The 26,613-nt window shown below is 56.0% G+C and overlaps 1 protein-coding gene across 2 annotated transcripts in view; it reads right to left on the bottom strand.

Annotated features, from left to right (window-relative positions):
• The window catches only part of DNAH17 (dynein axonemal heavy chain 17), a 110,733-nt gene that overhangs the window by 55,551 nt on the left and 28,569 nt on the right, over positions 1 to 26,613 (bottom strand). For both annotated transcript variants that reach the window (XR_011422768.1, XM_070225874.1), the window contains exons 20-42: positions 23,979 to 24,233; positions 22,520 to 22,689; positions 21,614 to 21,836; positions 20,202 to 20,318; positions 19,977 to 20,063; positions 18,295 to 18,447; positions 16,274 to 16,522; positions 14,367 to 14,489; positions 12,918 to 13,265; positions 12,740 to 12,831; positions 12,200 to 12,326; positions 11,269 to 11,421; positions 9,855 to 9,980; positions 9,569 to 9,676; positions 8,753 to 8,884; positions 8,270 to 8,430; positions 7,478 to 7,634; positions 6,610 to 6,714; positions 4,250 to 4,407; positions 3,623 to 3,761; positions 3,218 to 3,445; positions 2,624 to 2,761; positions 1,224 to 1,356 (exon numbers count right to left, since the gene is read on the bottom strand). Coding sequence is in view for 1 of the 2 variants with exons in the window: in XM_070225874.1 (XP_070081975.1) it covers positions 1,224 to 1,356; positions 2,624 to 2,761; positions 3,218 to 3,445; positions 3,623 to 3,761; positions 4,250 to 4,407; positions 6,610 to 6,714; positions 7,478 to 7,634; positions 8,270 to 8,430; positions 8,753 to 8,884; positions 9,569 to 9,676; positions 9,855 to 9,980; positions 11,269 to 11,421; positions 12,200 to 12,326; positions 12,740 to 12,831; positions 12,918 to 13,265; positions 14,367 to 14,489; positions 16,274 to 16,522; positions 18,295 to 18,447; positions 19,977 to 20,063; positions 20,202 to 20,318; positions 21,614 to 21,836; positions 22,520 to 22,689; positions 23,979 to 24,233 (3,682 nt within the window). In the remaining variant the exon portion in view is untranslated. The remainder of the gene's footprint in view (positions 1 to 1,223; positions 1,357 to 2,623; positions 2,762 to 3,217; positions 3,446 to 3,622; positions 3,762 to 4,249; positions 4,408 to 6,609; positions 6,715 to 7,477; positions 7,635 to 8,269; positions 8,431 to 8,752; positions 8,885 to 9,568; positions 9,677 to 9,854; positions 9,981 to 11,268; positions 11,422 to 12,199; positions 12,327 to 12,739; positions 12,832 to 12,917; positions 13,266 to 14,366; positions 14,490 to 16,273; positions 16,523 to 18,294; positions 18,448 to 19,976; positions 20,064 to 20,201; positions 20,319 to 21,613; positions 21,837 to 22,519; positions 22,690 to 23,978; positions 24,234 to 26,613) is intronic.

Here is a 26,613-nt window from a genome sequence, read left to right as displayed (position 1 = left end):
GGGCCTGACCCTGGCCTCTCTCTCCTGGAGGTGGCCTGTCCCTGCTTCAGAGGGACAGCAGAGGCCCTCACACAGGAGGCCATGGGCTCATTTCCCACCCTTGTCCTTGACCCTGAGGACCCTCTTTTATGTCCGCACCCCAGGCCCTGCCCTTTGCCCTCCTCTGACCCTGCCAAGGCCTGCCCCCACTCCAGTCTTGTTCAGTTCTTTGAGGTTCAGCACCCCTACGTGGAACATGACCCACACTCGGCACTCTACCCTTCCATTCCTTCCTTCCTTCCTTCCTTCATTCAACAAAGGTCTGCTGAGCACTCTCAATGTGTCAGGCTCGGAGCAGGGGACTTGGGAACAATCAGAGCCCCTGCCAACCTCCATGGAAGTGCATTCTAGTGGGGGAGAAACGAAAGATACAGATGCAGATATAGACATGTCACATGACAGGAAGGGTGACCAAGCCACGAAGAGAAAGCAGGGCAAGGGGTAGAGAAGGAGTAGGGGCTGGGGAGGCCTCTTGAGGCAGGACGCAGGAGCAGAGCCCCCTCTGGGTTCCAGTCTAGGAGGGGGACGCACGGAGGCTCTGACGGGGTGAGTGTGGGCAGCATCCCCCTGGAGCCATGTGCCCTGCCTCTTCCATCCTCCTCAGTGCCCATCTATCCACCTGGACTGTGTCTTGGGCGCCCCGAACCTCCCGACCCCTGTCCGCACCCCCAGCCTCTCCAGCCCCTCCTCCAGTGTCCCCTGAGTTCTCTCTACAAAGTGCAAACCCCGTCAAACCCCTTCCTTGGAGAAACTCCTTTCCCAGCACCCCACGGCTCCGGGGCCGCCACAACCAGGCTCAAGCCTGCTTTCCAGGCTCGCCTCCCAACCGCCTCGGGGAGGGGGCCCCTTCCCCTTGGCCTGCTCAGGGCAGGACCGCTGATGCTCAAGCATCCCAAGTCCTTGTGGCTTCCAATTCCTCCCAACCTGGGGGTGGGGATCCATGTTCTCACAGCTTTCATAAGCACCGTCATCGTGCGCCGTGTGTGTGTGTGTGTGTGTGTGTGTGTGTGCTGCCCCGCCCCAGGCCTGCTGAGGGTCTTTCTCAGGGGCCTCGCCAGGCACGCGGGAAAGTCTCACACGTTCACAGCATGGAGCACGGCCGAGTGACCAGAATCAAGTGGGCCCGGGTGTGATGCCTGGGGACCCCACGCCCTGCTCGGCCCCTGGGGCCAGCGCTCCAGTACCGTCTTTCCATTCCCTGGTCGCCGGGTTGATGATGCCAAAGAGCTCGTCGCAGGTGACGGCCTTGGGGTCCAGGTCCACGGCGACCGGCTTCCTCTTCAGGTTCTGATAGGTCTTGTTGAGCGACCTGAGGACCTGCGTGGAGGCGGAGGCGTTCACGGGGGCTGCTGGGGCGCCATCCACACGTGGGAGGGGCCCCTCGTGCGAACCACAGGCAGAATCCCTGCTCTGGTCTGTTTTGCTTTGATGACACACTGGTGAGTTTGTCCCCCTAACAACGACCCGGGTGACAGGAAGTGAGCTGTAAACCTTCTCATCTGCAGACGGCAAAGCCGCTTGCCTGGAGACCACGCTAAGACCTGGGACAATTTTCATGAGTTTCCTGATGATAAAAGTAAAATGTGCTCATCGAAAAACAAACTAAGAGGGGGCTGGCCCTGTGGCGGAGTGGTTAAGTTCATGTGCTCTGCTTCGATGGCCCGGGGTTCACGGGCTCGGATCCTGGGCATGGACCTGTGCACCGCTCATCAAGCCATGTTGTGGCAGCAACCCGCATAGAAGAACTGGAATGACTCACAACTAGGATATACAGCTATGTACTGGGGCTTTGGGGAGAAAAAAGAAAGAGGAAGCTTGGCAACAGATGTTAGCTCGGGGCCAATCTTTCTCACCAAAAAAGAAAAAAAACCCGGAACTTTAAAAAAAAAAAAAGAAAAACAAATTAAGAGAAAAAAATGACCCATAATTCCTCCACCCAGATGAAAGGGCTTTTAAGGACATTTGAGGATGTTTCATATGTATATGTGTGTAAACAGACAGATATACATATATATATATTTTTTTTTTTTTTAGAAAATTGTGTTCATACGGTTTCTGCCTTTTAAAAAATAACTTGCTGTGAGCGTCCCAAGGTTACTAGTCTTGGGAAATGACCTTTAAGAATAGCATAACAGTCTATCCTGTGGGCGTCTAGCTGAACTCTTGGCTGGTTTAGAATTTTCCGGTGTTACAGATATTAGTGACATTGGCCACCACGCCCTGCTTTTCACCATGCCCCGGGCAATGGCAGGGGACAGGAGGTTGGCGGATGGGGGGCTGGTGCAGGGAGGCAGGCGGGGCCAGGAGGGCAGGGAGCTGGCCGCAGGAAGGCAAGTGACTGGTGTCGAGAGGGAAGGAGCAGGAAGATCAGAGAACCGAGGAGGAGCAGGGCCTCATCAGTGGACCAGCGTCCCATGGCCGCTCCTCGCCTCCTCCTCTACCCTCCCACAGCTTCCTTCCTGGCCCACGACACCTTTCGAGCCCCGGATGCACTGGGCTGGGGCCCCTGGGGTGGGGACCACTGTGCTGGAACCATGCAGGGCCCTTCGAGGAGGCCCAGGGCGCGGCCGCGAGGGTGGCGTGCCTGAGACTTGCCGCTGCCTGCGTTCCCGATGACGAACACGGAGTGCCGGACCTGCAACAGCTCCTCCAGCTGCACGACCTTCAGCACGAAGCTGTCCTCTGCCTGCAGCTTGAGCTCCACAACGCTCTGCTTGATGATCTGGGGGGGACATGCAGGACGGGGCCTGAGCCTGTGGTGCAAGGACCAGGTGGCCTTTCTGGGTAGGGGAGCTTCCTGCCTAGCGGAACATGCCAGAAGAAAATGGCGGCCCTCCGGCGTGGATGTTTGCAGGTCCTGCCATTGACGCTACTGAGACCTCCGTGCAGGGGCTGGGTTTGCCCCAAGCCCCCTTGGGTTCCTTGCTCAACTCCCTAGTGTTGAGACAGGGCTGGCCAGGGCTGGTGAGGCGGCCTGTGGGCTCAGGGTGTTTCTCGTAGCAGAGGGAGCCGTGCGTGTGTGTCCATCGCTGGCTGGCAGACGTGGCCACCTACCCCAATGCTGCCCCTGACTCTGAGGTACCAACCCGACACGTGATGGAAAGAGCCGTCCTTGGCAGGCGGGAGGCCCTGGTGCGGCTGGGCTTCCAGGCTGGACTCGAGGTCCTGCAGAACCTACCTTTTCAAAGTTCAGGTCCCGTTTCCGAGGCACGTCCAGGGCTGGGAAGAGGTCCCCGATCAGCCCCATGAACACGGGCAGGTCGTCGGTCACGATCTTGGGGATGTTGAAGTCCCTCAGTGCCCTCATGAGCACCTGGTCCTCTGCCCGGCTGGGGTCGCCCCTCTTCAGGGAGCCAGCCACCACCAGCACGGACTTGATGGCTCGCAAGCCCCAGTCATAATGATCCTGTGGGCAGAGCGTCGGGTGCACGGCCGTGAGCACGCCTTCTCACACTGGCCAGTGGGGGGCGCTACTGGCACGTGTGGAGGCTTCACCGGGCCAGTGTGGAAGCCAGTCTGGGTCAACGGAGTCTTTAATGTTGTCCCGCCCCACCCTGTGGGCCCCAGGACACTGTCTACACACCTGCTTCGAGAGCAGCTCTTTGCACAAGGTGTAGAGTGTGATGAACTTCCTGGCCAGCAGGCGGGCTTCCAGAAAGCCCTCGGCCACCAGCATGATCTCGCATATCAGCTCAAAGTCGGGGACCACCATAGCACAGGGCCTGGGGGAGATAGCGGGGTCTGCCTGGGCTCCTTCCTCTTCCTCCCACGCCCCACCTGCCCCTCCTCAGCTAGGTGCACACCCCTGCCAGGAGGCCCACACCATCACTGGTCAAGATTCTAGGGCCAGGTGTCGGACTCCCGGCCCTGCTCCCCTCTCCCCTGCCCACCTCTCTTGTTCCCCCACACCCTCCACATGGAGGGTCTCCAGGCCCTGCAGTCACTCCATGCGACCCCTCTGAGAGTCGCCCTGAACCCTGGCTTCCATTGTCTTGTACCAACAGGCAGATTGTGCCTCAAATGGGGCCCTCCAGCCCTGGGAACACGGGCAGCAAGAAGTCCACCATCTGCTTGTTAAGGAGGCCCTGGCCCGCTAGTCCCCTCTGACCCGGGAGCCCTGTCTCCACAACTTCTCCGCCCCCCATCTCGCCCTCTGCCCTCCTCCGCCCGTTCTCCCAGGCACTTCTTCCTCTGGCCCGGGCCCACACACCGGAATAAGGCCTTTAAGTTCTCGGGCAGCTCCGTGCGTCCCGCGTACCCAGGGTTCATGGTGATGAAGATGCCGACCGTGGGGATGAGACTTATTGTCTCTCCCAGGAAATTAAAAGTCTTTTTCTTGGCCCGAATTGCATCTTGGACACACTTTACCTAAACAATGGGCACACAGACACGTCAGCATGGGAACGGCCAGCTTCAACAGGCCGGACGGGTCTTCATTTGTGTTAAAGCGTGAGGCTAAGAATTTGCAGAGGACCCTCTTGGTCTCTTTTTGTGAAAAAAAAAAAAGAATTTTAACTTTTGAGATGATTGCACATTCAAAGGCAGTTGTAAGAAAGGATGCCCCACTCGCCAGCGTCTGGCCCCGAGTCACAGTACCATCTCGCACAATTATAGTGCAGTATCACAACCGGGACACAGACACGGACCGTGGAGACACTTTGGCACAGTGAGGACCAATGTGGCCCTCCAGAGCCACACCCACCTCCCTCCCGCCCCCACCCCTTCCTTGACCCGGCAACCACTGATCTGCTCTCCACTTCCGTCCTTCTGTCATTCCACGGATGTTACTAAGTGGGATCGGCCAGGGTGTAACCTGAGATGGGCTGTTGTCACCCAGTGCACTGCCCTGGACATCCCGCCAGGTTGTGTCTGTATTGATGGTTCCTTCCTCATTATTGCTGAGGGGTGTTCCCCCTCCTGGCCATGTTAGGTGTCCCGTTCCTGCCCTGGCAGTGACCCGTGGGAGGATGGACCTTCTTTAAGAAAGTGGTACTGGGTGAAAGCTGAATTTCAGGGATTAGCTGCTGTCCATTCTCTGCTCCTGCGGAGGTGGCTGCAGACCTCCAGGCTACCACTTGAGGGCACCCGGCACTCACGGTCAAAACCTTCCAGAGGCTGCATGTCCTAAGTCTCTGCCTTTAGAGCAAAGCTCACGCTAGGGCTGTCCTGGACTTTCCTCCCCAGCCCAGTCTGCCCGGGGATAGCTCACACCCTGGCAGGGCTCGGGGCTGGGGTGGGGACCTTAGGACTCTTCACTGCCTCCCCTCTTGCTCCTCCATTCGAGTCATCAAACACTTACTGCCTGATATGGTCTCTACATAAATATTCTGAGGTCTGTTCACTGACTTTGGCGGTTGGGTACTAACTCTGCTCCTGCACTGGGGGTGGGGGTCAGCGGCCAGCACTGCCTGCGGGTCCTGGGGACGCTGGCTGCCTGTCATTCTGTCTTTGCCTTACTGGCCTCCACCCCAGGGCTCAGGGACAACTCCACGTAGGGAGGGTCATAACAGTGGAAGGTGCCGGCTCCCTGTGTGCACCTCTAATCCCGCCAGCAAACCCGTGTCATTGAAACCATTTTACAGATTAGAAAATGGAGGCACAGAGAGTTTAAATCACTGCCAAGCACAGAATGAAGGAGACAAATCAGTAAATTTAGATCAGGGTTTACACCCAGGTTGTGGGTTTTGAGAGGCCGGGGCTGGTTTCACACATCCACGCCCTCCTCTGCTCCCTCCGCCCGCCTGCCTTGCGTACCTGAGGGGGCTGTTCAGCCTGCCCCGCAGCCTCACCTCACACGTGGTCTGGAAAGTCCAGGGGGCTTGTACCTACTCATCTCTCTATTGTGTGGGTGGGGGGCGGGTCTGAGCACCATCAACATCCTGACTTCTGGGTCCTTTTGGAATATCACAGTTGAGCCTGGGCCCCAAGGTTGGCCTCAGCTTCCCTGCGAGGACCTGGTTCTCAGCTCCAGCGCATAGGATCACGGAGGCACGTGTTTACGATGCAGCAATGCTCGGCCAAACATGCGGGGCGGGGCCCCCATAGGCAATTTAACTGGCAGCCAGGGGTCATGCCAGCCCAGGGCTGCCCCCTGACCTGGGAGCCCTGCTTCACCTGTCCATGCTGTGTCCTGCACTCTGTCATGGGTGTTCCCAAAATACCCAGGCACATTGCCTCCTTCTCTCACTCCCTTCCTTCTTTTCTCCTTTTTCTTTCTATTCTCTCCCAGCACTCTTATCTAATTGTTAAACTCCTATGCATCCTTCAACGCCCAACTCCACTGATAGGTATAAGAAAGCCGTCTGTCCAGGTCCCCCAAGCAAAATTAATCACCCCCTCATCTACATTCGGTTACGTACATGCCACCGTATGTGACTCTCACTGTTTTCTCTTCTGTGTACGTGTACCCCGCCAGACCGTGGGCCCCCAAAAGACAGGGCTGGGGTCTCGCTCATCCTCGTGCACGCCACCCCTGGGGCAGGCGGAACTGGCTCTACAGGAAAGCTCATGAGCCAGAGGAGGCCCAGCAGTGAGTGCCCGGGCTTGGCCCCGAGACACGGCGGGGCCTACCTGGACGGCAATCACGGACAGGACTTCCACCGAGATCCGGTTAAACTCATCGAAGCAGCCCCAGGCCCCAGTTTGCGCTAGGCCCTTGTAGATGTTTCCACAGGACTAGAAGGGGAGATTGGAGAAGGGCGCACTGAGGAGAGGAAGAGACGCGGCGAGCTGGCCGAGGCCTGCCCGGAGCCTCCCCGCCCTTGACAGTCAGAAGGGGGAGCTGGCCCCGCCCTCAGTCTCAGGATGGTCCCCCAGGTGGTGAGGCTCAGAGACAGATGGGGAGGACGCCACCTGCAGGCCAGGCTCCTGACCTCAGGGCCCACCCCCTGACTCCCCTCACCACCAGAGGCTGCTTAGTCCTGGGCCTTGAGGGGACCCTCTCTCCTGGGGCCCTTTGAGAACTGATGCTGTCCAGCATAGTCTTTGATAACAGCTGGGACCTGGCCCACCCCTGCTCCCCTCCCAAGCCTGCCTGCTTTTCCTCAGAAGCCCTAGGCTGAACTACGACAGGGGCGCTCACTCTGGAGTCCCCAGTTGCTGGGGCAAGCTTGGAAGTGAGGTTGGGAGGATGTTACCTCCACAGGTGGGACAAGACATTTGGACTTGGGCTTGTCAACCCTGGGAGCCTCTTCCAGACACACTCGTCATGCCGAAGAGGTCCCAGCTTCCTGGGAGGGCCAAGGCCGCCAGTGGGGGGGGGGGGTTGGGGGGGGCACAGCTGCTCAGTCCATCCACTGGGCTCCTCCCCAGGTTCGGCCTGTGGCATCCAGACAGCCAGAGCTCACTCCGGGCGCGGAGGCCACAGCCTCCTGGGGAGGTGCTGTATTTGATCCTCCACGGGGACCTCTGACCCCACCTCCAGGCCTGGGACACACACCTTGTAGTCCATCTGCTCGGAACAGTTGAAGACGTACACCATGGTGCCCAGGGCTCTGCCCAGGTCCTTGGTTGTCTCTGTCTTGCCGGTCCCAGCGGGGCCAGCGGGCGCTCCGCCCATGATCAGGTGGAGGGACTGGGTCAAGGTTATGTAGCACCTGCAAGGGACCCCTGAACATCTCGAGTGCCAGCAACCCCACAGCCGCCCGGCTTCCTCTTTTATTGTGGTTTCAGTTCATCGTGTTAATGCTACACCTGCTCAGCCCCAAGGAGGCACAAAAGGGACAGGGCAGGGGAGGAACTCAGATGTGACTAAGGAGCAGACACCGTACAGGCGCTGTACCCACCACCGCCTTTGGGAGGTGGGCGCGTCTAGTAAAACAAGAGTGGCCACATCACGGGCACTGGGGCTTTTCTCTGAGCAGCTTCTGGTCTGAGTACTCTTTGGGGTTAAACGACTCGCTCAATCCTCAACAAGCCCATGAGGATTCATGAACTCATATCCCCACTTTGCAGGCCCTCAGAGAGCAAAGCAACTCCCCCCCAGGCCACTCAGCTGGTGTCAGGGTGAGGGAACAAGAACGCGGCACCTGAGGCTGGGCGGCCGGCAGGACTGACTCTGCACGCAGATCCCCCCACCCAAATGTCTGGTTCTTGCAGCCTCGGCAGCTTACATTTGGGCCCAACAACCCAGAGGTATGGGGAGGAACCCAATGAAGAAGTGTGATTTCCTTTCCTGAGTCGTCAGGGCCGGGCACCAACGCCCTGGACAAAGCAGACGGGGCGTCCTCACCTGTCGGTGAGCGGGGTGATGACCAGCCGCGGCGTATTGCCCAGGTACTCATACGAATACTGGATTTGGGCATCACAGATGTTGGCAAAGCAGTGGTGTTTCTCCTCGTCCCAGCGATGCCGCAGCTGGGACTGCCAGGTGAAGGCCTGGGAGCTCTCCACCTGCACAAGGCGCGGGAGCCTAAGAGCCAGCCTCACCCCGGGAAGGCCTGCTGGACCACAGGCCGCCCCCTGAGCCCCACCCGGGGCTGCTCCCCACCCTCGGCTGCTCCTCCAGTGCCCGCATCAACCCTAACACAGCCCCAGCTGCACCTCACTGAAGATCGGGCACCTCCAACTGGATTGCTCTTCAGTTGATTACCAGGGGCGAGTCCAAGAGAGGGATGGGGGGGGTGGCCACTGCCAGGAATAGAGTCCCCTCCCCCAGGAAGAAGTGATAACAGGCCTGGAGTCCCCGAGCGCCGGGCCCTTCCCCGACACCTGCCTTGGCCAGGATCATTTTGGCTACCACGTCCCGGGCGTGCACGTCGATGGTGCAGATGGTCATGATCTTCATCCTGTCGCCTGCACTGAGGTTTCCGATGAGCAGGGTGATGAGCGCATTCAGCTGACTGATCTGCAGGAGCAAAGGCACCTTTGCTGGACACCAAGTGGTGCCAGCCAATCGCCACTGGGGGGTCTGCAAGCTGAGGGGGTCCCTAGGGAGCTCACAGTTGGGTAGGGAAGACCACCAGGTTCTTCTTTGCAATCATGGAACACAGAAGAAAGTTCTGGGATATCTCTCCACTAGGGGTCGGGTAAGCTATGGAACAGCCCCCCAGTGGAATACCATGGAGCCACTAAAAATGATGTGGTAGAAGAAAATCTAATGCTGAGGGAGGATGGTGGATATTAAGTAAAAATAGAGGGTTTTATATATAGTTTGCATATTTTTATGTATAAGTCAATTATATGCAAACAAAAAGATTAGAGGGCTAGATAAGAATCTGGAGACAGTGGCTATATCTGGGGAGCTTTTCCTCTTTCCATTTAAAAATTATCTTTAATTTCTAAATTTCTAACCAAGAATCTTAAAAAAAAAAAAAAAAGACTCTCAGTAGCATTTGATGATTTCCAGACAAGAAATCAGAGTTACATATTTCAGAAGTGGTTACTCTTGGGCAGAACCACCCGGGGTTGCCGTCATTTGACTGCTTTAGACCAATGGAAACGACAGGTCCACAAGGCGCTACCTTAGACGATTAAGGAGTTCCTGGTAATCTCCTGGCAGAGTTTCAGATGGACGCACGGGACCACACACCTGCTTTTTGTTGTAGTCTTTGATGGCATTTTCGTAGCCTTCCTCCAGCCTGGAAAACGCCAGGCCCACCTCGGTGGTCCACCAGATCTGAGTGCACGTGAGCGCAATCTGAAAACAGACAGCGCCCCCCCAAGGCCCGCACAGTGAGCATCGTTCTACTTCCAAGGAGGCAGTTCACACCAGTCGTTAGTCTATGCTTTCCGCAGGGCTGTGGTTAACAGGGAACGCGAGAGTCCAGCAGACCCGTCCCCTCCGCGCTGTCCGTGCGCCCAGCCACGCCGCAGACCTGGGCTGGGTAGTCAAAGATCCACTGCTCCCTCGGCTTCTCCTCGTACGTCACCACGGCTTCCGGGATCTCGTGTCGGAGCGTGGCGCACATTCGGTCCAGCACCCGGTTCAGCCAGACCTCTACCTGGGGATGGGGCCACATTGACCAGAGAGGCTGTGAGTGCACCTGGTTCCAATGACTTATTTTGTTGTAAAAAAAAAAAGAAAATTTACCATTATCACCCTCCTCCTCCCAGGGGTAGAATTGTCAAGGTTTTCACAAGGCGGTAAGAATGGCTTGCTTGAAACATGTGGCTGGGAAGCCCAGCGGTGCCCAGGCAAAAGGTGTTGCATTGGGCGTTTGTGTGCATACGTTATTTCTAGGCAGAGGAGGGAGGGGATCAGAGAAAAATCTAGAAGAGAAGACAGGCTCTGTCCAAGCCTCCGAGGCGTTGCCGATGTTCCGGACACAGCGTCTGTCCCCTCATGTCCCTGGCAGGTTCTGACTAACGGAGACCCCACCTGCTCCTCAAGAGCATTGTCTCAGGGTCCAACATGGTCGTGGGACAAACTTGCTGACAAGCCTAGTTTGTATTTTAGGATATAAACCCTCAACTAACTGCCACTGGGGGAGAAACTCACATGGGATAATCAGGTTGGTTTCTCTTTGTAACTAAATAAAGCTCGGGCAGACCTCGCCTGTGTTGGGAAGGAGTTAAGCGCAGGAAATGAATGTGAATGAACTGCGATGGAGGATCTCGTCCTGGCCCCGCCAGCCACATGCTCACAGAGCAAACCTGCCAGGCCCTCAAACGCCAAATTGGTGAGGCTCAGTTTTTCTTGCGGGAGGTTTTCTCTTTTTTTCCCAGCTGTTTTGCCTCCAAATTACATTTTGCTGAGGCTAACGTCAAAGCTGATTCGGTTTCTTGATCAAGAGTTGGGCAATGAGATGAGGGGAGAGGGGCAGCCAGGGCGTTTGCTATTGACAGAAGGAGCCGGCCTTCTCGGGCTGGGAAAGCTGGAAAAGGGAACCAGCTGGCAGCGAGGGGGCGAGACCTCTCTATCTATCAAAGCAATAAAGCTGATGATTCTGAACAGGTGGTAGAACTTGGGGGTTCAGGCGTGTGGCCCCCTTCAAAGCAGTCCCCTTGGCCACAGGAAACTTCAGTGGCATTAATAAACTCAACTCTCCCCTCCTCTCCTCTCCTCTTTCCCAAGGTGCACCTCATCCTCTACGGGTAAGGCTGTGCTGGAAATTCTATAAAGAGGCCCTTCACGCATTTGTTCTAAGAGAGGCAGAGGAAAGAGGAGAGAGAGACAGTCAGAGGCTGGTAGCTACGCCGACACACCTGAGGAGGGTGTGTGGCTCTTACGCCGCTGCACTGTCATCGTGGGGGCTCCCTGTCTGTTCACTCTGTGACTCGCACACTCACCTGCCCTGAGAGGTCACACTCTCGATCAAAATCCACATACTCGTCCTCCTTGCTGTACATGCCCAGGCCGAATTTGAGAGGCTTCCCACTGGCATCGAGTCGGAACTTCAGTTTACACAGGCTGTCGAAGAGCTTGGACAGGTGGCGGCTCACCTGGCGAGGGGGTGGTGGGGGGAGGAAACACTGGCTTATGCAGCCGAGGGATGTGAAAGGCGGATCCACACGGCCTGGGTCTTGCTTGGGTGGCTTTAAGCATCCTTCATTTTTTGGAATATAGTCCCCTCCTCTCTGATCTACGTTAACTAAACATGCCTCAGCAAGAAAGGGCACGGCGCAAACTGCTCTCAGGCAGGACCCAGAACCAGCCCAGGAGACCCGGCACTTTAGAGACCAGTGTCTGACCCCGAACATCTCTTTTCCTGGAGAAGTTCTGTCCCAGGCACTGGGCCCGTTTCCCTAACTCACAGACTCAGATCCTAAGTTTCCGGCCCCCCCTTGTGCACTCATCTCCTGAGTCCTGTAACTTTTTGATTCAAATATAGTCGCGTTCCCTTCAGCTAGCTGGTTAACCCTCTCTGTTTCAGAACAGCCTCGAGGAACATTTTCTCCCTGGCTCCTGGGGCCTGAGATTTATTAGAATGAGCCCGAGGGCGACCTAGTGTGTGGGCGTATCTCTCAAAAACAGCTTCTCGCTAAGCCCCTGGCATCGAACCCACTTTCCAGATGAGGAAAATGAGGCACGGGTGGTAAAGGGCAGGATCTGAGATGAGTGCCTGGGCAGCTTCTGGCGTGGATGAGCTCATGGAGGGGATACAGGGACATCCATGGACACGCCTCCAACATCCTAAGGGTACCCAGACTTGGGGCCGCCTGGAGTCTGGAGGTCGCGCCGGAAGTGGGCCCAAGTTCAGGATGCCAGGGGCTCGCCTACCTCCACGGGGTCATTCCCATTGGAGAGAATGTCCAGGAGGTCAGCCGAGGAGACGAAGTAGAATCTTGGGAAAGCCAGTCTTTTTGTCTCTAGATATTCCGCCAAGGCCTTTTCACACACGGCCAAGCTGGGAGGAGGGGGGTGGGGGGCTGTGGAAGCCTTCTCTGCAGCCCCCCCGCTCCCGGACGGACAGCCCTGGAGACGCCCAGTCTGTCGTCCACAGCCCCTGTGTAATTCAGACCTTCCAAGCTGACGCACTCCTTCTTTGCCAGCCCCTGACCCACGGGCATCCCTGGGTAGGAGGGAGCACTGTTTAATCTCCGGAGATGGTGTTTCCTCCGATGGGGCAGCATGGTGGGATGTGGCCGGGAGCATGAGCACCGGTGTGAGGGTAGGGGAGTGTGGGGGGGATCTATGGGGTGTGGGAGGTGTGGGGTGCAGGTGAGGGGTGTTTGCCCGGTCCAGGCCAGCAGGGGGCACATGACTGGGTTTCCTGCTGCTGCGACAACCCTCGTCTGCACAGGTGTGAGGACGACCTACTTCTTCTTCAGGTGCTCGAGTTTGTTGTAGAGACCCGGTTTGTTGGTGGCTTCCACCACGTTTGGCGTTTTCACTGCATCTGCCATCAAGGCCTGGGAAGAGACGGGGGCCGCCAAGGTGTCAGCAGCCCCATTTTCTCCAATGTAGTCGTTTCTGGAAATGCCCAGGCTGTGCTCACCTTGAATTCCAGGTCGATTTCGTCAAAGCGCTTGGAGTCCTCCGGCAGCTGGGCACGGATGTCTTCAGAGCCAATGAAGATGCTCTCCAGGTGGCTCCAGGTTCTTTGGACCTCAAACCAGATGGAGATGACCGAGTCTGCCGTGGACAGTTTCTGCTGCCAGCTCGTCACCTCCTTCAGGAAGTGGGACAGGTACTTGGACATCATCAGGTTCTGCAGCTGCACCTGGTTGTCCTCCAGCGTCTCCACCAGCACCTCGTCTGACTTGAGCATCATGGTGCCCGTTCGCGGGTGCGGCTCGTGCTCAAACTCCATGGTGGACCAGGTACTATCCAGGGCTTTCAGCACCTTCAGGGGAAGAGAAATTAGGTCAAAGAGCATCTGGCACGAGGGGCTGAGAAGGACCCAGAGTTTCCCAGAACACAGAATAAACCCCACCGTAAGAAAGCCAAAATGTTTACACCAACATTATTCATAGTAGCTAAAAGGTGGAAACAACCCAAATGTCCATCAATGGATGAATGGATAAAATAATGCAGTCTATCCCTATAAGGGAATATTATTTGGCCATCAAAAGGAACAAAGTAGTGATACACTCTACAACATGGATGAACCTCGAAAACATGCCGAGGGAAAGAAGCCAGACCCAAAGGCCACATACGTATGATTTGATTGATGAGAAAAGTCCAGAATAGGCAAACCTATAGAGACAGAAACCAGGCTAGTGGTTGCTTAGAGCTGGGGTGGGGGCTATGAAAGATGGGGGGTGATAGCTTAAGCGGTATGAGTTTTTTTGAGATAATGAAAATGTTCCAAAATTGACTAATTCTAATATGTGATGGTTGCGCATATCTGTGAATGTGTTAAAAGCCATTGAATTGTGCAGTTTAAATGAGTGAATGGTATGGTATGTGAATTATAGCTCAATAAAGCTGTTAAGAGAAAAAACAAGAAAGCCAAGATGTGACAATTCAAACTCACAAAACAGGCCAGGAGAGAGATCTGAACTGCCAAAGGAGCGCTCCAGAATTTCCCCGTGGCCTGGAGCTGCCCCAGCCCATGGCCCATTAACGAGCCCAGGTGCCGGATGAGGCCCGTCCTCCCGCCCGCCCGCCTTCAGCTCCTCAGAAGGCCGAGGACGAGGCAGACAGGACCAGACTCTGCTCCGTGAACGGAGAGAGTTCAGGTTGCTCCTAAATGTGCATACCACTGCATGCAGAGACGGAGCTGTAGACAGGAACGGGACTGGGGTTTTCTTTGGTAATAAACTCTGGAAATGTTTTATAAGATTTCTGTGTGGGTTAGGTAAGAGAAGGCCCAGGAACCTTTCCTTTTGTGTGAAGTGACCGCTGGACCCCACGTGAAATGAGAGACTTGCAGGCGCTGGCCGGGGCCGGCAGGCCCAGCGTCATCCCACACAAAGGGCATCTCGATGCCAACAAAGGGTACCTTCTCCATCCCGGACTCCTTCACAGCTTTGTCCACGATATTTCGGACCTCATCCTCGTAGTTGTGTAGGTTCAGCTGGAGTAAATCCGCCAGGGTGGTCTCATCTGACATTTCAAATTTCACCTGGGGGGAAAAATAGGAATGTTCCATGCACGGTCATTTGTACTCCAGTCGAGGACATCTGTGTCCTGGGAGACGCAGGGAGTGAGTAATCCGGCTGCAGAAGGAGCAGCTGGAAGCTCTGAGTCACCATTCACTGGATCCATGACTTGCACGAGTTGCCTCAAGCCTTGCCTTTCCTCCCTGTAAAATCGTGTGATAGCAGAAGCCACCTGCCGTGGACTGAATAGTGTTCCCCAAATTCCATGTCCCCCCGGACCTCAGAACGTGACCTTATTTGGAAAAAGGGTCTTTGTCAATGTTAAGGATCTTGAGATGAGATCATCCTGGCTTAACTTTGTGGGACCTACACCCAATGACAGGTGTTCTTAGAGGAGAAAGGAGGGGGAGATTTGACGTGCAGAAGGAGGCCATGTGACCACAGAGGCAGAGACTGGTGTGATGTGGCCACAAGCCAAGGAGTGCCTGGGGCCCCCAGAAGCTGGAAGAGGCAGGAAGGATCCTCCCCAGAGACTCTAGTGGGAGGGAACCCTGCCAACAGTTTGATTTCAGACTTCTGGCCTCCAGAGCCACAAAAGAGCACATTCCTGTGGTTTCGAGCCCCAAGTGTGTGGTCCTTTGTTACGGCAGCCACAGGACACTGACGCACCACCTCAGAGCTGGCGTGTAGTAACAGGCGTGGCTGAGTCCAATAGCAGGTGTCTGCATCGTGCCACTCAGTCCTCACATCCCTTCCCCATCCCCGAGCTTATTTTCTTCTCTCACAGACAGATGTTTCCGAGCCCGGGTTCTGAGCTCGCCACGGAAACCGGTTTAACCAACGGCTGGAATTGAATGTCTCTCGATGATGTTTGGGAAAAACTCTGGCCGGCTCTCACTAAGTCCTCAGCTGTGCTGAAATCCTGGGGCATTTTAGTGCTAATTGGTCACTGCCCGGGGATCTCCCAGGGCACCTGGATCGGGCGCACAGGCCTGCTGGCCAGCGGTCTGGACCAGCTATGGTCTCGGGACTCAGGTACTCAAGACGACCCTTCCGTTGTCGCTGTGTTTCTCTCTCCCCGGGCCCAGGCCACCTTCCACGTGCTCCTGCAGCCCTTCCTGCTCTTCCCTCCCCTCGGAGGCCCTGCCTCCTCTACACTTGTAGAATCATTCCCGAGCATTCCACCGGGCCTTCCGAACAGGACCGTGTGCCCTGGGCTTTCTCTCTTTGCCTCCCTCAGAGCAGAGGCCACGTGTTCTGTCTTTGGATCCTGGCAGCTGTGTGGGGGCCTCTGCAGAGCAGCTGTCCGGTATAGTTCTGTTCAATGTTTGCTGACAGTGGGGAGCGTTCCTGTTTGGCTCCCGTGGGTGTCAAGGCCAGTACCCCCCACTCAGGAGCATCCTCAGGAAATTTGGGCACTAGGACTCTGTGCTCCTGGGGAGTCTGGGAGATCCAGCTGTTCATCCACCCTAAACTTCCTGAGCCTTGTGGACATTCAACCTACAACCAGAGCCGGCTACATAATTTGCGGGGCCTAGTGCAAAATGAAAATGATGGGCCCTCTGTTAAAATGATTAAGAATTTCAAGATGGTGACTGCAGAGCATTCAACTCTGCGCAGGGCCCCTCTGAGCGCAGAGCCCTGTGTGACTGCCCACGTCACGTGTGCGTGAAGCCAGCCTTGCCCACACCCGGCTTGATCAGCACCAGGCCTGGTCGCCCGGCTGAGCAGCTCAGGCCGGTCCGTCCTGCAGCCAGGCCGGCCGCTGTCAGAGGCAGTGCCCTCCAGCCCCCACGGCGAGCGGTACCTGTGTGGCCTGCATGAGTTGTTGCCAGTGGCGGTCCCGGATGGCGGGGTTCTGCAGCTCGCTCACGGCGCGCAGGGACGTGATCATGTTCTTCACCGTGTTGTCCAGCCCCACGAAGGCATCCCAGGATTTCATCTCCTTGTCCAAAGACCTCACATCTTTGGCAAACTTCTTACAATCTATGTCCATCTGCTCAACATTGATGTTTTTCCACTTGGTGGTCTTCCAGTCGTCGATGCTGGTATTTACCTGAGATGCAAACACCCACTGTCTACTCTTGTCAGGGAAGATACAGGAAGAGCTGCCCCGCCTCACTGCCACTGCTCGTGGGGAGCAAAACCCAGTGAGGAATATTTAGAACTAATAACAGAGTTTGGTAAAGTGGGTGGATACAAGGGGAAATCAACCTGGTTGTAAAGCTACAACTTAAAAGATAAAAAAAGTTTTAAAAACTTTTAAGGGTACAACCTAAAAGTTAGCAGTTAAAATATCCTTTGGCAAAATCCTGTGGTGGCCTCGTTACTGCTCCCCAGGATCCAGCTCCTCCTACTTCTTGGTGTGGCCACGTAACTTGACCAATGAAACGAGAGTGACACCTGACCCTTTGGGGGGCAGGAGCATGTAATCACTGACACTTGGCTCAGGGTTCGCTGCGCCTGCCCTGGCGATCATGGAAGCATAGGGATGTGCTGCCTGGAGGCTCCTGAACTAGGAGCTGGAGTGTGGACTTCGCATGGACGAGAAATACACTTTCATTGTTAACTACACAGAGACGCCTCTAGGGCTGTTAGTTACTGCAGAGCAGCCTAGTTTAGACTGACTGATAAAAATATAATAGAAGACATTTCATTCACGACAGTAGGAAACAAGATGCAGAAGCTACCTGGGAATAACCCTACAGAGTGGAAACAGCACCACGAGGCCTGCAGCCTTCGATTCGCAGGGCGTTGAAAGTGGCTGTGAAGCTGGCAGTGCTCATCCTCGAGGAAAACAGGGATGGTGACCCAGGTGCTTGAGGCGGAAAGGCCTGAGCTTGACAAGCACACATGTCAGATAAGACACAAACTGGGGGTGTTTACGAGAGATTGACCTTGAAGATACAAAAACTCAAAACCTCAACCCCCATAGGAATCAATGGCCCTTTCTGGTGGTTTTAAGCTTCTTCTGTATCCTGTTATCATAAAGTGTCCTGGCTAGTTTGTTTTGGACACTTTTTTTGCGAAATATCCTGACTGTAGATGCTTAGTCTTATCCCCTGGGAAATACACCCTCCATCCTCTCGTCTGTGCTGACTGTTGTTTCCTGGGAACGTGCAGTATGCGGTTCGTTCTGACTTTAGCAACCGTGTTCTGTGATGGCACTCATAGCCAAGAGACTCTAATTCAGCTAACTGCAAAAAAGTAACTGTCAGGCAGCTTCAGTCCACACTCTCTCTTTACGGGCATTTGTAATGCAGCCTAAACTCCAAAGACCTTTTCCCTCTTTGGAAGAAATACGTAGACTCGGTATGGCCAGAATGAAGACATTTACAACATTTTACTACGGTATATTTAAAAATGAAATAAACGAAGAGATAGAGCACGCTCCTGTGTGGGAACCCTGAGTGCTGCCAAGGGAGCAGCTCTCCCCAGGTTAGCTCGCCGGAAGATCCAGCTCATTTAAAGTCAGAATAATTTTCTTTTGGAGGGGAGGGGGATTTGACAGATTCTGAAGTTCATTCAAAAGGATAAGAGAGAAGAGCTAAAATATCTTCGAAAACAGGTGAGCCAAGAGGAGAGAAACTGGCGGGAGCTAACACATGCACGTACGCCACCTACAAAGCCTTAGTGTCGGGTAGAGTGACCGGAGGAGAGTAGGTGCCTCCATCCAATGCGCTTGTTGCATCTTAACAGCCGAAGGATAGTGGGAGCAGCTCCTCTTGGTGCCGGGATACAGCGCGTGCAGAGGCCCCCCCGCCCTGGGTACCATCGATGTCAGCCTGCCCCCCAACCCCGTGCCCAGCGGCTTGCCGTCCCCCTCACCATGACGATCATGTCCCAGAGCTCCTTCAGCAGGCGGACCTCTTTGTGACAAGCTTTGAGCTGCTTGTAATCTGGGACTGTGACCTCGAACAGGCTCCCAGACTTGCACAGCGCCTCCATGATGCCCTCCATGGCCGCGATGCTCTTTTGTTGCTGCGAGCAGGCGAGGGAGGCAGTAAACGGGGGGCCCACGCCCAGCGGCACCGTCCTCCCTTCCCTCTGCTGTATGCGAGCAAACCTTCTCAGAGCCATCACTGTGCTGTCTTTCCCCCACACACCTGTACAAAAACCCTCCAGCCAGGGGAGCAGCGCCCTCCCCTGCCCACCTTCAAACGCCCCCTCACTTCTGAATTCACGGGAAAGTGGTTTATCTTTGTGCTTTCAGGCCCGAGGACTGACTTCCAATGGACATTGTACGAATGCCCAATTTCCTCCTGAGAGTCCGTGATTTCCTAGAATTTCCCCAATTTTCACACTATAGACATATTTTTATCTTATTAAAAATTATGTAAGTAATGCTTGATTGCTTTGAAAATGAGAAAAATCTAGACAAAGAGGAGGAAAAAAAGAGTCATCCCAAACCACATGACTCAGAGCGGACGGCTGCCAATGCTTTGGTAGCAAGCATGTTGTATGTTTGCGTGGGCACAAAGGTGGGTAGCCCAGTGTACGCACTCCGCCGCAGAAGGGCCTGTCTCACGCGTGGATATGATTACCTAATGGAGCCCACATGGGTCTCTTCAAAGAATCCGCCTGGGGCCCTGTGGATAAGGGCTCCGGGGGCTCGAAGGAGCGACTGGGAGCATCCATATTCTGGTTTAGGGAATGTGGCGTGAGAAGACGGCCATGGAGAAAGGGCTGGATTTTGACCTTTGGGAATGGTGGGCATTGAAGCTGAGCAAGCCAAAAAGCAGAGGCTTGGGGGAGGGAAAGCATGGGTGACCCTGAAGGACATCTTGGGGGTCCCTTGCACTCAAGCCTGTGGGCTGCAGAGTGAGGCAGAAGGGGGGGCTGGTCTGGTCACAGTGGGTGCTGAGCACTGTGCTGGGAGCAGAGAGGCATTGGTGGTGCCCCATTGTGCTCCCGGGGGCTCCCCGACAGGCCCCATGCACCCCACACCCTCCTGACCTCCTGCCCCGTGAGAGCCCTCAGGGCCTGAGCTTGAGTGCTTTGCCGGGTCCAGCAAGTTGTAGAACTTGCATGTTGGACGCTGACCATGGACTTGGACCGTGGGAACAGAGAGGGGACACGGGTGAGGCTTGGCCACTGGCTGCAGGTGGTGGGCCAGGGAGAGAAAGGAGTCAGGGACGACAGGTGAGTGCTAAGCCCGGTGACAGGAAACTGCTGAATGTGAATGGGGTTGGGGACCTCCGAGGGAGAGCAGAGCTGAGCGGCAGGGCGGGTCTGCGAGGCCGCAGGAGACTCAGATGGGTGTGAGCTGTGGGCCTGGAGTGGAGCTCTAAGCAGCCCCCCATGCAGGGAAGACCACATGGAACGTCCGAGTTTGCAGGTACATGCACATACACATGTATACATACACACGCACACACACACACGTGGCCTGGAGGACAGCTGCACCGAGGCTGTGTTTCTGGACCGAGAAGAATGACAGCTTGAGAAAACACGAGAAAGCAACATGGTTCCCAGAGTTACGACCCCATCTCATCCTAGAGCAACAGTACCTTGTTCAGGGACTTGTAGGGGTCGGGGTCACTGAAGGAGAAGGGGGCTTCTCGCCTGAACTTCTCTCTGAACTCGTGCTGCTTCAGCTGCAAGAGAACCGCACGGAGACGGCTTGCATTGCCCGTATCCAGCCTGGATTGCCATGGCTCCCGCAGCCCGCACGCTGCTGCCCCCATCAGAGAGCCTGTACCCCGAGGCCCGGCCCCACCGGGGGGCCGCACTACCTCGAATTGCTGGCACTTCCGCCTCAGGATGTTGACCTCGTTGGCCTGGAGGGGCGCCACGTTCTGCTTCACCTGGATGGCCAGTTTCTTGGTGTTTGTCCACTGCTCTGGCAGTTCCTACGGCAGGAGAGGCCAAGGGCCGTTCCTTTCTCTGTTCTTTTAAAACTTTCTATTGTGAAATAATCATAGACTCACAGGGAGTTGTAAAAGCGGATGGAGAGTCCTGCATGCCGTCCCCCCGTCCGGGTGCTGGCATCTTACACAGCTCTGTCAACAGCCAGACCGGGAAGCCGGCGTTGGTGTGTTTCTCTGAACTAGACGACAGAACCTCTCAGTTTTCACCCCAATCTATTTGTGCAAGTGTGTGTGTGTGCACGTGTTGTGTGAACATGTATGCACATGTATGTGCATGCATGTGTGCACGTGTGTAGTCCTAGGCAATTTTACCCCATGCATAGGTTCCTGTAGCCACCGCCACAAGCCGCACACAGCACTGTCCGTCACCACAAAGACCTCCCTGCGTTCTCTCTGTAGCTGCACCCGCCCACCCGACTCTGGGCAACCACACACCTGTTGTCCATCTCTGTAAGTTTGCCATTTCAAGAACGGCTGTAACAGTCAGATGAGTTTTTGTATTTTCCAACTACTCCACACTTGGGAAAATATGTACATATGATCATAAAATATTTTAAAGAAAAAAAAATCCCAGCCCACGAATTCTTTGCCCACAGATGGAAGACACATTGTTTCACTTTCTCCTGCAATTGACAAGCGCTCTCTGTAGGCAGGGGCATGCCTCAAACGCCGTATTGATCACACCAGCTACCCCATCCATGGCCCGGAGCCCCTGGGGACTGGCCGCACACTTCCATCCCGGTCTTTAGCTGGGCCTGGGCAGGGTGGCAGGGGAAGGCACCGCCCTCTTGTTTTCAGTCAAAACACCATGTGCTCCGAAGCAGGCCAGGGCAGCCCGGGGTCACCGTGGTCACTGGCTCTGCGTGGCTGTCAGCCTTCCAGCTCCTTCCCCCTTTGCCCCACAGCCTGTTACCCTCTCAGCTGTGGGGTCTTGGGCACTGGCTTGAGTCAGCTTGAGTCAGCACCTACCGGCAGGGGGAATGCGCCTGTGTGACTGGACACAGAGCCGGGGCAGAGAAGGGGAGCCAGGGAGGAGAGGCAGCCGGATCTGGGAGGAGGCTGGAACTCCAGCGGTGGGGGGCAGCAGCCCCAGGACTGTCTTCTCCATCCCTCCCCACTAGCCCAGTCGCCCACCAGCTGCTGTGGTGCTGACTGTTGACCTTGCCTAAACCCGCTGTAAAGTGCCGTGCAGCTTCAAGCCCTTCTCCCTCACTGCCTTGCCGCAGCCAGCCTGGCTGTCCCCCCCTCCCCGGCCATGGCGAGGCGCCCGCGTCCACCTGCAGCTTCGCGTGCGTTTCCTCGGGGATCTCCTCCCCGTAGGTCTTGAGCAGCTCGATGGTCTGCTTCAGGGGTTCAAACATGGAGTCAGTCGCCGCCTGCCTCTCCTTGACCTTCATCAGATGGCCCATAACCTCCACAAGGCCGTCATAGTCCCCCTCCTTGAGGGGCTTCGTTAGGCCAGTCCTGGCAACTTTCATGAAGGCTTCCAGGTCGGCGAGGCTGCCGAAGGAAGGCAAGAACCACCAGTGAGGGCGCCGCCCGGGGTGGAGGGAGGCCCGTCTGAGCAGAGGGACCGCAGCCAGCGCTCCCCGCTTATTTCACAAGGCCCCGCCGAGGGAGGCACAGCTCCTGTCCCTCTCAGGACACCGGCTGCTTGTTGCGTCTCTGCCCACATGTCACCGCACGCCTCGCCAGCTCTGCTCAAACTGACCAGCAAGTCCTGGCGTAAGGCCACATCCCAGAGAGCCTTGGCCGGCCTCCCAGAGGGTGCTCCAGTCCATCGTCCTCCCTCTGGCCCCACACAGCCCACGGCTGACCACTACCTGTAACGGCGCAGCTATGGTCCTCACACGAGGCTTCCCCGCCAGACCCAGGCTCCCAGAGCTTTCCCCAGCGTCTGGCGCCCAGACACTGCAGGTGCTCCATGATAGGGGCTGGACAGAGGGACAGAGCCTTCGCTCACAGCCAGGTGGCCCCTTTCTGCTGGGACCTGCCCTTGGTGGGGCCACTGCCTCCTAGCCTGGCCTTCGCCCCCGTGTCCTCCCTGGCGGAGGCGCCCCCCGACACCATGCGCTTCCACGGAAGGCTGTTTGTGGAGGCCCCTGGTGTATTTCTCGGGCTCTCCTGGGCTGTGGTCGCGGTCAGGATGACGGCAGGGTGGGTGGCAGGGTCCTGGCGCCCACCTGTTGATGACGTGGTTGCTCAGGTGTCGCTTGAACATGAAGCTCCAGCGCTTGACGGTGCTCAGGAGGGCCTGCTTGAAGGGGCGGCAGTCGCCCTGCAGCCAGCCGCTGAACACCTTGGTGTTCTCGCTCCTGGACACCTCCTCGTACAGCTTCTCATACGAGTCGATCTGGAAAACAGCCTCTGCTCACTGGGCGGGCGGCCGTGGGGGTGACACCGGCACAGGGCGGGTGCCCCGCACAGAGCCTTGGCACGCGGGAGGCCCTTACTGCCGGCTAGTCTCCTTCTCCAGCACCCCTGGGGGTCCCTGTGCCCAGCAGTCTATCCCCAGCCCAGGATAACATCAGAGAGGGGCAGCATTGGGCAAGGCCAGCAGGGCTTCTGAAGAAGAACAGGACAAAAGCCACTGGAGGTGAGTGTGGCCATGGCACCTGCAGGGCTCCCCTTAACTCTGCCCTCTCCACATGGCTTCACCTTTTCAGGGCTGGCACGTTCTGCCAGCCATCCCCATCCTTGTGCGGCAAAATGTGCCCCCCTGTGCATCTCTCCTTGGGTGCGTCACCTCCACTCACCAGCCTCTCTCTCTCTCTTCTCTGCCTAATCAGGAAAAGAGGCAGCGGCTCCTACACGAACTATGTTTTCTTTTTTGCCTTTTTTTTTTTTCCTGCTTTATCTCCCCAAACCCTCGGTACATAGTTGTATGTCTTAGTTGCAGGTCCCTCTAGTTGTGGGATGTGGGACGCCGCCTCAACGTGGCCTGACGAGTGGTGCCATGTCCGCGCCCAGGATCCGAACCCTGGGCCACCACAGCGGAGCGCACGAACTTAACCACTCGGCCACAGAGCCGGCCCCTGTTTTCTTATGTTCTATGTTCTGGATGCTCTGGCATCGGGGGCCTCGCCGGCCCTGGAGGGACTGCCCCTCCCAGGGAGAGCTCGTTCCTAGAGATGGCAGACAACTCCCCAGGGAGCACACCTTTCCTACACAAACAACCAACCCAGAGCCCACACGCCAGCACCTCCTTTATCAGGCTCTCACAGGGTCCTACACTCTGGCCCAGTGTTGCCCCGTCCTGATCACCCCAGGCCAGGTGCCAGCCAGTCCCGACACCCCGCAGTCCACTGCAGCGATTCAAACTCGCCAATCCTCAGCCTGCTTGCCTTGCCTCTCCTGACCGAGAAAACCCCAATACAGGCTCTTGCCCATGCTGTCCGCTCACTCCCTCTGCCTCCTCCCCCACCCTGGAGCGTCCTCGTTCTCGTGTGGCCGCGCATGGCCTGGCGGGCCCCCTCCTCTTGGGAACCGTGAGTCACAGACTATCTTTTCAATGGCAGTCGTCTCTTGACTTATAATAAAACCTACATTTTAAAACCATTCACCCCTTTCAAACCAAGACCAGCGATCCTCCACGGGGCAATTCCGGAGGCCAGGAAGCCAGCGGGCGGGGCTCACACGCACCTGCTGCTGGAACTGGGCGAGCGTGGGTGGGGTCTTGGGAAGGGACATTTCGGCCCGGCCGTCCAAGTCCTCCGGGGTGACCGCACGCCCGTAGATCAGGAAGTTCTTCATGAACTCCTGGGGGTCGTCCGTCCAGAGATAGGAGTACCTCTCGAAGGAGTCCTGGTACTCCTCGGCCGCCTTCATGGCAGTGATAACCAGGTTGGACACCTCCTCCCTCATCTCTATCAGGTCAGTAACGTCTTCCAGGTCCGTCTGGAAGGGGGCAGGAGAGAAACAAACAGGTGAGCATTTTGCTGGCGTTCAGGACTTAGATTTGATCACCTCGTCCTGGAGAGCGGCTCTCTGTCGGCAGAAGCGTTGCTAACCTCTCAAGATGGGAAATAGGGACGTGTGCTGATTTGCAATGTTCTCCCATGAGAAGGTGTGCTGAATGTGACTTTGGCCCAGCAGACCCCAGGGTGACTCATGCATCGACTCATTCATTCAACCTGCTGTGTGCCACTGGGGACGGACAGGGCTCACACGGAGGCTACAGCCCCGGTGGGGTCAGACGTTCATCAGAGAATCACAGACACGAAACATCGCAAGCCCGGCCCTTGCTCTGAGGGGCAGTGGGGAGGAGGCCGGGATGCTCCCTGAGGAAGCAACCATTGGTCTGAGAGCTGATGGACGGGACAGGGAGGCAAAGAGCAAGAGAAGCAGCAAAATGCGTGCACAGGCCCTGCGCTGGGAGGAAGCAGGGTGTTTGAGCTGTGGATGGCTAGAGCAAAGGGCGTGCGAGGCCCCTCTGGACAGGAGCTTTAGAGTCCCAAGTGACTGAAAACCCAACCCAGGTTGATGTAAGCAAAAAAAACAACTGCTGGCTTATGTAACCAGAGAATCTTGAGATGGGGGCTGTGTATCAATCATGTTTTTTATTTTCTGCATTTTAAGATGCTTTGACAGGTTAAAAAATCTTGCTGGCTAGGGAGATACTGCCCCTCCCAGGGCCAGTTCTTAGAGACAGCCAAGGATTGGGACAGGGAGCGAGCACGCCTTTCATGTGCAAACCAACCAATCCAAGTTTACACCCTCATCCGCCTCCTTTATCCGGGCCTCCCCTTGCCCTAATCAGCCTGGGCTAGGCACCAGATAACTGGGCACCAGCCCTAAAGCCCAGAGCCCAGCTGACATGATGCACACTGGCCAGACCCAAGCTGCTTCCCCGGCCTGTCGCCTTTCCCTCGGAGACCCCAAGAAAGACTGGCCAGGGCTTTCTCCTCCCTCTTGCTTCTCCCTCCTGACCAAACCTGGTGCTCCCCGCTGTGGCCCTGCAGTTCCAGGAGAACCGTGAGCAGCACCCAGCTTTTCTTTCAGTGGCACTGACCTCTCCATGTCCCTCTGTCACCTCCATAAATTAAAATCTCGTGGTGACAGACGAGATGGGGGGTGGCCCATAGACTGGAGTGTGGTTTGATCACCAGGACCCTCAGCCTGCTTCGCTCTTCATCATCTTCTTCATCAGTAGATGAAGCCGCTCTCAGGGCCCCAGGATGGGTGCAGGAAGTCCAGACACGCATCCCGTCAGATCCCAGAGCACATGTGGGCGTCTGGCTCTCGTTGGCGTGAGTTGGGTCCCACATCCGTACCTGAGCTGATCACTGGTGGCCAACTCTATTCTGAACTCCGGAACAGCTTGCTGCATGCGCCTGGACCAGGCAAGTCACCTTTTTGTGGCTCAGAAATCCTCAAGGCATTTTCTCTGCCTGACGCCATCTGCCTGGAAATCCCCTCCCATCCTTTAAGGCTCAGCTCACATGTCATCTCCTCTAGCAAGCTGTCCTTGACCTTGCCAGGTATTTCTTCTTGTGTCCTCACCTCACTACACACACACACACACACACACACACACATACATACATGCACACAAGCACACACGCACCCACACACGTGCATATACACATACCTGTCCCCCTAATAGTACAGAGCATTTTGCCGTATTCGTTATTACAAATAACACATGCCCATCATCAAAAATTTCAAGCAATGTAGAAATATATAAAATTAAAAGCCCCCCTTGCATCCTCAGTGCTCCCTCCATCCTTATTCCTGTCCTGTTTCCCAGAAGTACACACTCTGAACAGTTTGGAGTGTATCCATGGAAGGACAGATTTGTGTTTGTTTAGATGAATGAAATCATTTCTAAATGTTGTTCCACAACTTGGTAAACACTTAATAGCACGTCACGAGCATCCTTCCACCCCTGGCTCATTTTTGTGACTCCCCCAGATGCCTTTGCATGGATGGGCCAGAATCTATTGAACGACTCCCCTTTTGATGGACATTGAGGTCTTTTCCAATTTTCGTTTTACTGTTATAGAAACAATGCTCTGACAAACATGCCTCCTTAGACCGCCCCCCTGCAGGGGCGCCAAATTCCCTATGCCTTTTGCCTCCCTAGAATCTGATCTGACTATGTCCTACTCAGCAGGCCGGTGTTTAACGCATGTGGAGCGCCACTGGATGTTTGTCCAATCGCCTGAGCGCTGACAGAGTCCCAGCATTTAAATTACAGAAGGCAGCGGAATACCAGGAAGCGGGGAAGAACACGCCCTTCACGTCTCACTGGGGGTGGGGAGGCGCCGGAGGAATG

This window comes from Equus caballus, chromosome 11 (genome assembly GCF_041296265.1).
Source record: "Equus caballus isolate H_3958 breed thoroughbred chromosome 11, TB-T2T, whole genome shotgun sequence".
NCBI classification, from domain to species: domain Eukaryota; kingdom Metazoa; phylum Chordata; class Mammalia; order Perissodactyla; family Equidae; genus Equus; species Equus caballus.
This window is presented reverse-complemented; position numbering and strand designations above follow the sequence as displayed.